The 14,656-nt window shown below is 46.0% G+C and overlaps 1 protein-coding gene across 3 annotated transcripts in view; it reads left to right on the top strand.

Annotated features, from left to right (window-relative positions):
• Window positions 1-938: 938 nt before the first annotated feature.
• PDE3A (phosphodiesterase 3A) overlaps window positions 939-14,656 on the top strand; it is a 228,253-nt gene continuing 214,535 nt past the window's right edge. Inside the window, exon 1 of one of the 3 annotated variants that reach the window (XM_032746376.3) lies at window positions 939-1,697. In XM_032746376.3, the coding sequence (XP_032602267.3) occupies window positions 954-1,697 (744 nt within the window). In that variant the 5' untranslated portion in view covers window positions 939-953. The remainder of the gene's footprint in view (window positions 1,698-14,656) is intronic. The other 2 variants (XM_032746375.3, XM_072923770.1) reach the window with 2 other exon arrangements.

Genomic DNA, 14,656 nt, shown 5'->3' with positions numbered 1-14,656 from the left:
TTGGGATTCCAGTTCGGGCTTCCTATTAAAACAACAACACAACCCGTAGTAATCACTCATAAACATCCATCTTCCTGACTCTTTTACGGCCTCGTAATTGCCCCACCCTGACAGGCGGATTTATGCCCTGGCTGCCAGCGGCCGGTGCCAGGGAGCTCCTCCGGGGCAGCGCAGGGCAGGGCCGGGCTGCCCTTCCCAGAGAGTCGCTCCGGCAGATTTGGAAGCGGCAAAACCCCCGGTTTTTCCCTCGGCCTCCTTCGGTATCGCCCCAAACGCTGTCCGGCTTTGGCCGCTCGCTCGGTGCACGTTCGCTCCAGGGCTTTGGGCAGCCTCCTCTCCCGGCCGGGGGGAGCGCTTTTCCCGTGGAAAGCTCCAGGAGGGAAACCCTCTCCTTTTCGCTCGTCCTCTTTTTCTCTTCCCAAGCGGGCTTACGTTCAAGTTTCTCCCGCAGGTCTCTTTCTCGCCCTCCCGGCAGGACTTCGCAACTTCTGCCGCGGTTCCGCTGGCCTTTTATTTGCCTTTTTATTTTTAGCCCTGGGTTTTATTACTTCTTTTCCCCTGTCATCTCTCATTCCCCGCAATGCACAAGGACCGGGAGGCTCCTTCCCCTTGCCCACAGGGCAGGACCCTCGGGCGGGCAGCGCCGTTCCGCCTCCGCCGGGAGCGCCCGCAAGGCAAAGGATGGCCTAGAAATTAAGCAGCGCTTCCGAGGTGGTCCATCTGCCTCTCCCCCCTGCCCATTTTCTTACACCGCTTAGGATTTCTCCGCGTCTCTCCCAGTCCCGTACTTTTAAAGAGAAATTTTAATTTACCGCCCCAAGCCCGAGGTGGTGGCGGGGAGGGGGCGAGCGGGGCGCTCCGCAGGAACTGCAGCGGCCCGCGGGGTCGCTCCCGGCCCCTGCCCGGCTACCGATTCCCCCGGGGCTGGGGGCGCGGGGGAACCCGCCGAGCCCATGGGCGGAGGCGGGGAGGCAGCGGCGGAGCCAGGGGCGCCCGCCCGGACCGCGCCGCCGCGGCAGCCCCGGGGCCGCCGGAAACTTTCCTCGGCGCTGAGCGCCGGCTCCCTCTCGGTGCTGCTGGCCCGGGGCTGGGGCTGGGGCTGGGGCTGGGTGCCGCCCGGCGCGGTGCCCCTGTGCCTGGCCGGCGTGCGGCCGCGGGCGGCGGCGCTGCTGCCGCTGCCGCTGCTGCTGCTGCTGCTGCTGGCCGCCTGCTGCGGGGGGGAAGCGGTGGCGCAGACGGTGCTGGCGGCGGGGGAGGAGGAGGAGGAGAAGGAGGAGGAGGAGGATCACTTGCTCTCCCTCGCCGCCACGGGGGTGGTGCTGAGCTGCCTGGCCGCCGTGACATGGCTGGTGCTGAAGCTGAGGCAGGGCGTCCTCATGCTCGCCGTGACTAGCGCGGCCAAGACCACGTCCTTCGTCGCCTTGGAGAGGGTCCCGGCGTCCTGGCGGCCCTACCTGGCCTACCTGCTGGGGCTGCTGGGCATCCTTCTGGCCGGCTACGCCGACCGGCTCTGGCCCCCGCGGCGGGCCGCCCCGCTGGCCGAGCCTCCCGCCGCCCCCCCGGCCGCGGACGAAGCCCCGGTGCTCAGGCGGCGGCGGCGGTCCAGCTCCATGATCTCCCCCGAGATGTCGGGCGGCGGCGGCGGCGGCAACAAGACCCACCGGAGGACCTCGCTGCCCTGCATCCCCCGGGAGCAGGTAGGGCAGGGGCTGGCGGGACTCGGCTCCCAAACTTTGCCGGGGGTCCCGGCGGCGGCGCGGGGAGCTGCGCCCTCACGCCGCTCCCGGCACGGTGCGGGCTTTGCTCGGCGCGGAGAGCCCCGGGACGCCTCGGGACGGGGCCGGGCTGGAGCCGGGCTGGAGCCGGGCTGAAGCCGGGCTGGAGCCGGGCTCTCGGACCCGTCTGACTTGCCCCGGCTGCGGGCAGAGCGCTCGGGTGTGCTTTTCCCTTCCAGCTGTCGCCGGCGCTGGCTTTTCCTAAAGCTGGCAGAGGGGCGGACGGTGCCCGCTCGGCTCTCGGAGCCGGTGGGAACCTGCCCTCAGCGCAGCCCTGGGCTTTCCCAGCATCACTTAGGAGCCCCGCTGCTTCAAGAACCTGTAGTTTCCTAGAAAGGTAGCTCAGCCTTTTAAAACTTGCTTTAAGCTTGAAAGGGGTGTGTGTGTGCGTGAGCCGAGCAGCTCGCCCGCTCGGTGGGAGAAGCGCCTTATCGGGGCGGCAGCCCGAAAGCCGGGGCTCGTCTTTGCACTTTGCCTCCCCAAGGCTGTTCCCGGGCGTGTAATCAATAGCTCCGGCCCTGCCGTGGCTGCGGGAACCGGTGCGAGGCACACGCGATTTATCTCAACTTTGTTTCCTTTGAGCGGCTCTGATTAGAATGGCCGGGTGAGAACTTCATTGCCAGAGATGCGTTCATTTCAATGCGCACCTCAAAAAAAGTGGAGAAAGAAGCGATCTGGCGCCGGTATCTTTAACTGCACAGCTGTGTAGAGTCCTGACACGGACACAAAGTGGGCTTGGTTCTGTGCCTGAAATGTTTCCCAGTTGTTTTGAGATTTAAGATTGTCCCACAAAAATATCACTCCACGGGTCGCGTGTGTAAACTGAGTGTCTTGAAAGTCAGCGCAACCTCTGCTGAGCAGTGGAAAGGGAAACCTGGGGAGGGAAACAAGTATTAAACGGTGTTAAGTTTTCTTTTTCAATTAGTATTGAAAAGGATTCTGTGCACTGTCATCAAGTGAAGTGCGTTGTCATACACCTAAGGTTTTCTTTCAGGTGGCTTGCTAGATAAGCAGCAAAGTATTTTCCAAGTAATGGCATCTAACTATATGGTGTGAGTGGCTAGTTTGTTCCTGGAAATTGTTTGATTACATGCCTTTGTGGTTGGTATTGACATTTCTTAGAAGAGGGCCTGACAACCTTATATACTTGAGACATGTTTTACAACAAACATACTTATTTATTTAACAGTTTTGTTTAGGTAAAGTAAATATTTACCACAGACAAATACAGTGTGAAAAAGTAGAAAACTGACCGAGTTCTGACTTTAACAGGAATTGAGAGGCAATAGTGTAAGAGTAATTTTTAAGTACAATAAGGCACAAAATCAAAACTGTTTATGCTTACTTGGAGATGCTAGGCATTTCTGGTGGTTTATTACAATAATCATTTGTAAGGTCTTAAGACATATTTTCCACCTGCTTTCACACTTCCAATAAATGCAGCCTTTTAGTTAACATCTCTAAATGTGATCGTTCTGAGACAGAACTCGGTGACCGTGGTCCTTTGCTTATCTTGTGGAGGGACTTCAAATCTCCTGCATGTACCACAGCGTTGAACTGGTGATGGATAACAAGGTAGACTTCTTTTCCCTCCCTGATGGTGCATTACTTGGGGAAAGCAGCCAGCTTTGCCCCGAGCAATTCCCACTTCCAGGCTGTGGAGCTGGGCTGGAGTTAGCTGGCAACTGTTCCATTCAACCGCTGCAGGGTTTTGGCAAATTTCTCTTTCTTTTGTTCTTACTCACTATTAATCAATAGTGAGATCTGGTATTGCTTGTGTCTCTGTGTGATTAGAAATGAATGATTACTTTGGAGTTTGGGGAGACTTTCTGTATTTTTTTTTTTTTTTAGCAAAATGTGACTGTGTGTTTGTGAACTTCTCTCCCTAAAAGCTGTTCTCTTAAATAAATGCCAGCATGATAGAAAAATGGAAAAGCTGAAACAAAGCTCTGTAAGGACCTTGAAGAAATGATGAGAGAAGTGGGACTCTCCTACAGCAAACAAAGTTTATGTTTATAGCAAAAATCAGCTCCCTGTAGACTTAAAGAAAGTATAGGTAAATGTTTTTCTTTCAGAAAGTTTTAAAATATAACATGTTAAAAATAGACATGAGGGCTTTGAAAGAAAACCAGGCCTTCTCTTGCCCCTCTATTTTTAAAAAAACATCCCCTGAATGTTTCTGGTCTTGTTTGTACATGTGTGAGCTGCCAATAGTTTTCATCAGGAAATAGATCCACTTTATTGCTTTGAAACATGTACTTGAATTTAGTGAGTAACATCAGGCAAAATTTTAGAGATCTTTCCCATCACCTCCTGTGTAACCTTTCCTATTGCTGAGCACTTAATTGAGCTTTTGTTTTTTCCAGAATTTGATTCCCTTCATATCTGTCTGTTTCTCTTAATAGGAGATTCTGTGCAAGTTGGAATTTCTGAATTTTTCTTTTTTAATCACACACATCTCGATTTTCACCTGAATTCTTCCCTACTAGAATTTGAAGGTGACTCTATGTGGCATTGTGATGTAAAGGACAGTACCAGGAATTGCAAACTGACAACATGAACATTGTGTTAGCACACCTTGTGTTAGCATCTTATCAGTTCCAAAAAGAATTTTAAAAGAAAATCTTCCATTAAAAAAGCCACCATCCAAAATTCAATAGTATCATGATGCAACCTTCTGTTGTTGCTAAAAGTGCTCTTTCCCCATTTTCAGTTTAATTCTGTGCTTTTTGTGGTTGCTTTTTGTATATATTCTCTCTCTTTCCCAACTTTGGCCAAGTTAAAATCTTCCAGCCTGGTGTGTTGTGTAGATCTCATTGAGGAGTGTGTGCCTGATCTTGTTCCCAGCTGAGTGTTGTCTCCCTGTGATTTATTTCATCAAGGCTGCCTGAGGATGCTCAGCTCCTTGAGGGCTTGTTCAGCTAGATTTGAAAGAGGATGCCCAGAAAAATTGTGAATGGATGCATAAGACAGGCAATGAATGAATGAAGAAATACCTTTTTTTTTTTTCTTTTTTTTTTCCAGTAAATGCAAAAGCGCCACCAAGAAGATGGCTTTTGGAGTTTTTTTCTCCAGGTTTTTTGCAAACATTCTATCTCTTCCCAAAAGTGCAGAGAGGAGGTTAGTGGGGGTAGGGAGGGGAGCAGAAATGTGTTCTATATGTTGTTTTTTCCCATTTAAATATTAAAATGCTCATGTGCTCCGGTGCCTCTGATCAATGTGTGAATCTTGACATGCAGCACTCCAAGGGGATGATTTTGCCTTGGTGGGCAGAATGCTGCCCAGCAGACTGTAGCTGGGCAAATTTAAACTATGCTGAAGACTCCTGAGTTTGCTTTTGAGTTTTGCTTGTTTTGTTTAGGGAAGCTTTCAGCTACCTTGGATTTTTTACAAGTATGTGTTATTTGCAGCTGCTGCAAATACTTTGATTTGCTTTTGCAGGATTTTTTTTTTCACCTTAGTCAGAAGACTTTAGCAGTGTCTGAGGGACTTTTTGGTCCATCACCTAGCTGGTAACACAGCCCTGTGTGAGAGAGGGTGCTGAGCCTTGCCCTGATCCATGCAGGAGGCAGCACTGGGATGGAGGAGCTTCTCCCATGTACAAACTCCTCCTAAGGCAGACAGGTTTTCTATCCATTTTCCATATGTATTTCTGTTTGGATTTGTATTTCTGCTTTCCTTTTGTATTTCTGGTTTGCCCCCCTTCTGGGCAGTTGGAGAAGTAGAAAGCTCTTTGCCTTCCCGAGGGACATCTGAGGGTCTGTCACTTATTTTCTGCTGCTTTGGGACTTGGTAGCTGTTTTGTTCTGCTCCATCTTTCCCATCTCTTTTCTCCTTGTTAAGAGTTATTTTTTCAGACTGGTAACCTTGGTGCCAGACTTGTCTATTTTCCTTCAGCACCAGCAATGGGTTTTTTTGCTCGAGTGACTGTTTTTCATGGGGTTCTGGGTGGTAACTCTGTCTGTTCCCAGCCCCTAGCCTGGGAAAGTTGTGTACCGGGATGTTGTTATCACCGCCTGTCTGTGGAGTTGAGAAGACAATACTCTAGCAGTTCACATGGTCAAAGATATCTCTGCAGTGATAAGATCTACGAAACAGTGGAGAAAAATAAATATATTTGTCAGTTTGTTTTTGTTTTGTTTTGTTTTTTTTTTTCCCAAGGGGAAAATTAAGACTTTTTCTCTTCTCATTTTTGATAGTGACAACTTTGATAGTGCTAGGAACATGTTGCTTCTTCCCCTTTGCTGATTCTTCTTCATTTTACCTAAAAAAGTAGAGACATGTACCCTTATATTATAACCAAATTTTATTAATATGAATCCTGTGCTCTGGCCTGAAAATGGGAGCGATCAGGGTGCAGCATAGAGAAATTTAAAATTTTAGAGGGGAGCTGGCAGACTGAATTTAGGTACTGAACTTTGTGTCTACTAGGCATGTGAGGTTTTATATACCATATTCTTCCTGCTAATAGGGTTTATTGAGCTGTAATTGCTCTGATAAGATTTAATGGCATTGCCATTTAGGTCACTAAAAACTAAGGAATACTGAGGAGTTATGTCATCTGGTAACTTGCTTAAACACAACCATGTAAAATATTAAAGTAAGACTCCAGGAAAAATCACCCAGGGGTTCCAGATGTAATGCTTTATTTTCTTTTGCATGGCTTCATTTACGCAAACCTGCTCTGCTTGGGTTTTTTCATTTCTCTTTCAGCCTCACAAAAATGTTAAAACTGCTGCTGAAACTCTCATGAAGGGCTCAGAATCTATTTTTGTCACTTGGTTAAATCAAGAAATGTATATTATGGTATATCGGCAAGAAAAGTAAAGTACAGTAGTGACTTTCTGCTCTTTCTGCCTGAAGTGTGAAAATGCAAAGCTGGGGAACTGAAAGAAATCCTGTGTACTCTGGGTTGTCATGTTAATTAAATAAACAGCCAGAACAGTGACCCTGTGTATGAAATGTGTTTTGAGAAGCTTGTTGGGGGTTGGAGGGGAAAAACAGTGACACATGATGTTTTGGACATTAGCTGTGACATTTGTATGAATTTGTCCTAATCTGCTGTTAGTGTTCTCACATTCCAACTACTTTTTTTGTGGGAGACTGAGGCATAGCTGTGTGTTGCAAATAGAAGGAATAGTGCTTTGGCTTTTTTCTTTAAAAAGTAATATAAAAAAGTAATCTCAGTCTGGAAGTGAAAAGTTTTGCTGGGTTTAATGCCTGCAAACTGCAGGGCTTGGAGTGGGGGTGAGCTGACTGCATCCGAAACGATTTGAGAATGAAAAGAACACTGCTGCAATTAAGGCTTTGAGCCAGTTGCTGTGATTTACCCAGGTAAAATGATGGAAGATGTACACCTTGTAGCATATCCCTTGCCACATAAGGAAAGAAATGTACAGATTCAGATAACCAAGTGGAAGTCGTGTTTTACTTTGTGCAGGGAGTTGTAATTTTTTTCCTCTGCTTGGTTTTGAAGAAATTTTTTTTATGAATTACCAAACACTTTTCTCAGAGTCTCTTCTGTGTTAGTCACGGTGTCATTCAAAGAAATACCTCTTGTTTGGACTATGTAGTTTTTCAGGTTTCAGGAGGAAGGTGGTGGGGTTGGTTTTTCTTTTTATTTTTTTCTTTTTCTTTTTCTTTTTTTTTTTTTTTTTTTTGGTATTTTTAGTTCGGTTGGTAGGTAGTTTTGGGTTTTTTGTGGGTTTTTTTGTTTGTTTGTTTGTTTTGTGGAGGTTTTCTTGCTGTTTGTTTGTTTGTTCTTGGTTTTTTTTTTTTTTTTTTTTTTGTGTGTGTTCAAGTTGTCTTGCTCTAAGTCCTGCTGCGAGTTTTGCTTTAAGCCCTGCTGCAAGTGGTAGTTCATTGTATTGGGAGTAATAAAAAAAAATAAATAATGAAATGTGATATCTGTCTGAGTTTTGTTGTGGGTGGAATATCAGCGCTTTTCCTCCCGAGCTGCTTTTTGGAGATTTCGCTGGGACTGTGGGAAGAGGATGCACTTTACCCCTCTTTGTCAAGCTTTAGCTGGTTTCTTTCCTTTATTTATTTATTTTTAACGAAGGGTTTGAGCCGCTTCTCTTCTCCCTCTGTGTGGGTGCATGTCATTGCCGCGAGCCCCTGGGATGATGGTGATGATGATGATGGTGGTGATGGTGATGCGGGCGATGCCGGCGCTGGTGGGTGATGGTGATGGTGATGGTGATGCGGGCGCGGCCCCCTAGAGGGCACGAGAGCCAAACCGGGCACGAACATCATCCACAAAAATCTGTCCGTGGTCCTTAACTCAGCCCGGGATCCGCCGGGATCGCTCCGCAGCCGCCGCTCCGGCCGCGTCCCTGCCCGCGGTGGCACAGCCGGGGCTGCTCCTGCCCGTGCCCCGCACCTCGAGGCTCCGTGTCAGCGTTTATCCATGAAACGTGGGAAATGCCAGGTGAAAAGCAGCATGTCCTCCTCTCCTCTGCCCTGCCAGCGAGCTTGGAGCACGCTGTCCCATTCTGCGCTCCTCGGAGCAAGAAGGACAAGGAGCTGCTGGAGAAGGTTCAGTGAGGACCATGGGGATGCTGAGGAGCATCTCCCCTGGGAGGAAAGGCTGGGAAAGCTGGGCCTCTTTAGCGTGGAGAAAAGATGATTGAGGGGGATCTTATCAGTTCATCCACTTATCTGAAGTGCCAGGGCAAGGGGCACAAACTGAAACACAGCCAGCTCCAGCTGAATATGAGCAAAAAGTACTGAGCACTGGAACAGGCTGCCCTGAGAGGCTGTGGAACCTCTTCTGGAGAGACTCAAAACCTACCTGGCCACCACCCTGTGTCTCCTGCTTTGACAGAAGGGTTTGACTAGATGATCTCCAGAGGTGCCTTCCAACCCCAGCCTTTCTGTGGTTCTGTGTGATGTGCTGATGAGACAAATGGTCCTTCGTTGCTGTTCAACACGGATGGATGTTTTCATAGTGCCACCTCAAGCGCTGCTGAGCAAAAGGGAAAATCTGCAGCACAGGGAAGATACTGGTGGCTATAAGAGTTTGGTCAGAGAAATGGCATTGTTCATTTCTGAACCTGTCAGGAAAAGGATTTTGTGTCAGCTGGCAGCGCTGGTCACTGAAAAGATTCTGTGTGTGGGAGGTTTTATAATGAAATTGGGTTATTAAAGGCATGGTATGGAGTGGTGTGTCAAGGTTTGGTCAGACATACAGAATTATTAGGGTCCAGAGATAGCCCAAACTTCTGAGCCTCATCTAAGAAGGGACTGAAATTGTACATAAAAACAAATCTAAGAGGTATTGACGACATATTTGCCTAAAAATGAAAGAACAGAAAGAAACTTGGAAAACAAAACAAAACAAAACAAACCCATCCCCAAACCTCAAAACAAACTCCCCCCCAAATCTTTTGTTTTTAAGCTGCTATGAAGAAGTCTGATAGATAGTCTGTGAGATAGAAATACACACTGATTGTGGAAAATACATGCACCTCACAAAGTATGAACGAAGTTCTTCCAGCTAGACTTTTGTATTTATTAGTTACTGAAGTGTATAGGTTGCTGATGCCAAACAACTTGAGGATTAGAAAAACTGGGCTTTTTTGTAGGTTTGTTTTTGGGTTTTTTTAGCATCTGATACTAGTTAGGAAGAAAGTTCCCAGTTGCTCGCCCTGTGTGCTTTAGTGACTGTACTGCTGTATCTGAAGTTCCTACTGACTAGGACCTATCACTGCATGACTCTCTGTATTTTTACTGCAATTAACTACTGGAAAAAAAATAGGGAGAAGATATTTATGAGCATCACTACAGCTAAAGGCTCTCCTTCTGCCCCTGCACAAGGCTGGAAAATTACAAAACCTCCACATATCAGAAATAGCTCAGAGCATAGCTGAGGCCTCCTTGGCTGACACCCCCAATCCACCAGTGAAATATGTGGGGTTAAAGTGGTTTATTTGACTTTTGTATTTGGTAGGTTGCTGGAGTTTGCTTTGTTCTTTACTAAGATTTATGCTTTGGTTTGAATTTTAAAATAAAATTATGTTCTGCGTCATTTTGTTGGGGTTTTATTTTAATGGGATTTTTGTCTGCCTAACTCTGTAGGAGTGGTGCTTTTCAAATATCCTCATGATGCTTTTTCTGATGCCTGCTGAAGTCCTGAGGCACTCCCTGCTGACAGTTTAAAAAAAGCAACCCTTCCTCTCAGACTGGTTGGTCCTCTTAGAAATATCTCAGCTCCATTAAAGGCTGTGTGAAATATAAATATGATCATGCCTGCTGGAAAACTATTGCTGTGTTTTGAGGCCCAAGTAACTGAGGGTTGATAGATTTAATTTTTGTTTTTAAAAAATCTTCTTGTTCCTGGTTATCTTTGAGTAAATCATAATACTGTAGGGGAACTACAGTAATAACGGAATGTTATTACTGAGCTTCAAAACTGAACATTACTTGTTCTGAGCAGCATCCTTCTGACTGATTTTGAGTAAATTTGTCCATAAGTACATTTGTGCTATGAATTCCAGACAGGGAAAGAATTGAGTATTTGAGTGCTGAAGGTTAATTATTTTTTGAACTATTGCACTCCCAGCAGGTTGATGATACCTTGCTGGCATCTCTGTGTGCTGGAGCTGCTGCCAGGCTCCAGCAATAACCTAAACTGCTCCTCACCCTGGAGTACAGATACTTTGAGTCTCTTGCACTTTTGCTGTATGGTTTTAAATGAACCCATGCCTGTTTGTGTTTAATGTCATAAAGGAGAGGCAGAGCATTAATCTCTTTTGTTACCAATGTTACTTGAAAATATTGATTCTTGACAAATACATACACCCCAAATTCACCTTGAAATGTGGCTGTGGGGCTGAAGAGGCCAGAGTGGGGGGCTGTGTGCTGTCAGAGCAGGCTGCAGAAGCACCCTCAGGAGCCTTTCTGTTTGCTGCCTGAGCAGCAGAGGATGAGGGTGGTGCATGGGCTGAAAAGCCACGTCCTGGCAATTTTTACTCCACTCCTGTGGGCAGAAATCTAGATATGCTCTCCCAAGCCTTTTGTTGCCTGCAGAGTAAAACTTGTGAAACCCTGTCTGTGCTCGAATGTTGGCTCTCAGCTGAGATGACAGCTGTGGAAAGGTGCAGAGCTGTGTGTAAAAGTATAGATGAAAAGGGGCTGCACAGCCTTATGTACAGTCTACCCTTGCCTCTGTGAATGCAGTTGCAAGTGCTTTTGAGAGTATTTTTTTCTTTTGCCCTTTTGTTTCCTTTCTTCTCTTTCCCTTCCTGGCTTCTCTTCCCCTTTCTCCTTTCTTTCTGATTGCTGCCTGTTTGAGCTCACCAGCTGACAGATCTGACTGGGGTTTTCTTGCAGAGTAGACTCTGCTGCTTCATTTCCTCTACAAACCCACCCCCCCAATGCAGCTACCACTATTTCTGTATTGGTAATGCTGAAGTCCTTCCCCCAAAACTCACTTTTAAAAAGCAAAAGGCTGTTGCATGCTGCACTGAATTCTCTGGTGCATTTCTCTCCAGCTGTACTGCTAGTGCTAACTATAGGTTACCCTTGTTAAAGTCTGATCACTGTATTTTGTGTTGATAAGGAGCTTCAATGAGTTTGGGTGCATCTCTAAGTGCAAGATAACTAAGAAGAGATGTTTCATGTGGCTGGAATTTTAGTTGGAATCTGTCACTGGGATTGTTACAGGAATGCTCCTGCTGAAATGCAGTCTGCCTCTTACTCTTGTGAGACAATGGATACCTTCACCTTCTCACTCAGTGATATTTTAAAATTCATGTTGAGCAAGCGAAGGCTTGTTAAAAACGCTGTTTGTTTTAAATTCTCTTTGTAAAGGTTAGTAATCATCTCCTCCTGCCTCTGCTATTTTCAGCCCTCCCAGGCTAACAGGGTGATCCTTCCAGTTCAGTCCTTATTGGAGAAGGAGCTGTGTTCACATCCTAAAATCCAGAGAGAGCTTCTTAATTATTTTTAACAGCTAACGATTCTTCTTCTTATTTTAAAGAAAGAAATTCAAAGCTAACATTCGTTGTGCTGCTGAAAATGTCACCTGGCACCTTGTAGCTGTGTGCACACACCTATAGACGTTTATGTAAATGTTCATATATGTATGTATGTATATACACCAATTAGTATTGTGTAGCTGAGAGGGATGGAGTTCTTTGCTTGACTCTGACAGCACAGTCAGCAAGCCTGAGTTACATATGACAGGGTTCTTTCTGAATATTAGATCATATTTCCTGATGTTTCCACAGGCAGGCTTGTTTATTAAATATGTCAGCTTCAGTAACTATTGCTTGACTTTTGATTATTTATTGTTTAAATATTTCTTCTTTCTTGATTTGCAAATGTGTGCCAAGTTGGGCAATTATTTGTTAGTTATTTGTAAACACTTGAGTAGTGATTTTGATCAACAAATAGCCACTTATGTCTTACAAATGATACGTTCTAATGTTAAATTTGGAGGTTGGTGCCACAAGTCTGTTCTAGAGGTGCAGAACCATAAAGGTGCTTTCCATGGAGTCCCTGGACTGACTTGCTGTTGGTTTTAGTTGTCATGTGGAGCAGGGGACTGGCTGGGCTGGAGGAGCTGATAAGGTCCCAGTGCAGCCTGACCTGGAGCCATTCCTGTGGGCATAAAGAAGGGGTTGTTTGCAAGCACAGAGTTTGTGGTGGTTGGGAGTGGGGCTGTGGCCCATTCTCATCCCTGCCTGGCTCCAGCTGTGCAGGACAGGTGAATGATATTGAAGGTAATGAGCCATGGAGTGCCCAGGGGCACTGACCAACCCCAGAGGGGACAGAGGGCTCACAGGTGCAGGGCATCAGCATCAGGGCTGTGAAAGGCTGGGCTGCAGGGCAGGAAGGGCAGATGCTGCAGCCTGCTGATGGGGTATGGTGTTACTCTGTGTGGGCAGACGCCCGAAGCCTTCTGAAAAGGTAAGGTGTTACTGTGCTTGGGGTGAAGCCTTCTGAATTTGTGTGGTGGCACTCTGTGTGGGTGAAGCCTTCTGAATTTGTGTGGTGGCACTCTGTGTGCCATCTCAGCTGTGGCATGTGCTGTGACAGTTGTTTAGTGTGAAGTTCTGGCTGGTGAGATGTATGATAAGAGCAGTTGAAATAAATAGGTGACTCGTGTTTTTACAGATAAGCATGATGAGCTTTACCTGGTAAAACCCTGTTAAGTGCATTTGGTCTGTTGTTGCTGCTATGTACCTGTTCTCTGGGAAGCTGTGGACTAATTTACATTTGTTATTTGTTAAAATGGTTCCCTGAAATTCACTACATTTCTGTTGATTCTGAATTCTGTACGAGCTGAAATGTTTGAAGATAATTCATATGCCATTACTGAGGGTTTGTTTTTTGGTTTTTGTTTATTTTTTTTTTAGACTGGCTCAATGTGTCTGCAAGCGCCATTCTTAAATGCAGTCCTGATTATCTACTGATTACACAAACCTGTGAATGAATAAACATTTTCCCTTAAAGGATTTAATGCTGTACTTCATGTGAGGGATGGAACTGTGAGGATGGTTTGGAAGCTAAAAGGGGGATAAGGGTGGGAAAGGAACCTGAACCTTTCCAGCAGGCTTCAGATGAGAGTTGCAGAGCCTTCATCTTTCCTGTGAATTATGGAGAAGCAAAAAACCTTTAGGAGCAGGCAGGTGTATCTGTAGGTGTGTACAACCTCATCATTCTAGGCAGCATGGGCTCTGTTCATGCCTCATTCCAGACACCTTAGTAAGAAATCTGGTCAGTGACAAAGAGAAGTGTTGTCTGTGCCTTTTTGGGACTGCAAACTGACTTCTGGGCCACGGAATCCAGAATGCTGTTTCCACTCCTGCTGTGCTCGTGTCAAGCAGGGCCATGGAGGAGCACGGGGGTAACAGTGCAACAATTAGGTGGACTGGGGTGCCAGCACTAAATCACATATTCCAGCTTAAATTCCTCTTGAGGATCCAAGCCTGCCGTTTCCTCTTGGCCAGGCACCTTTGGAATCAGAGCCAGCTCACAGGAAATCCGAGGAGCTGGGGCTTAGCTGGAATTGAGGACATCTAAACCTGGCTTTCTGGGTGCATCTGTTGTGGTGAGACAGAGGGATGGCAAACACAAATGTTTCTTGGAGAGCTCCTGAGCATTTTTAAGTGAAGCAGTAAAGATGGATTATCTATCCCCTTCCTCTCAAAGCTATCCAGTCTTTATTTCAGCTTTCCCTTCTGCCGTGTGTGGTGTATAAATCTAGTCCTAAAATGTGTGATGTTCTTATTCAGGGCCGATGGATAGTATGAACTTTTGATAATAGTGACTGAGACATAATTTCAATGGTTTTCATTTGAACGTTTTAGCTGACATCATCCTTGGGTCTAGCATTTTCTTTTCCTTTTGTTTTATGCATAGATAAAAATGAAGATTCTTAAGATGAGCCTTAAGACTTCCTAATTTGGGCTGTGATCTGCAACTTTAGCAGACTTTTTGAAAACCCAAAATTTTAAATTCTGGATCATTATCATATCAGCATGCTTGGACATGCTGTCATGTTTGTCTTTGGTTTTTGTTTTTCTTTTGGAAACTGCAACTTACCTGTGTTTAAAAATTGGTAAAATTGTTTCAGTTGAAATAATATGTGCTTATTGCACGTTCTGGTCTGCTTTATATATTGTCTTAAATGAAGCTGGTAATGTGGCGCTGAGAAAAACATTGGTTTTTAAGCTGAAGTCACTGTATTGCAAAATTTACTGATATGCACTTAAGGAAACCCAGCCCAAAAATCCTCACAGCTTGCTTTGCTGTCATTCAGTGCACTCATGAGAACTTGGCCTGGGGGACTCTGGCTCCTTTATTTGGTGAAGGTTTTTAGAACTGAGATGAAAGTAGCAATCAGATTGTCTTAATCATTTATAATAGCAGGT

Source organism: Taeniopygia guttata, chromosome 1A (assembly GCF_048771995.1).
Source record: "Taeniopygia guttata chromosome 1A, bTaeGut7.mat, whole genome shotgun sequence".
NCBI classification, from domain to species: Eukaryota; Metazoa; Chordata; class Aves; order Passeriformes; family Estrildidae; genus Taeniopygia; species Taeniopygia guttata.
Note: the sequence above shows the minus strand (reverse complement) of the source record. Positions and strands in the feature narration are given on the sequence as shown.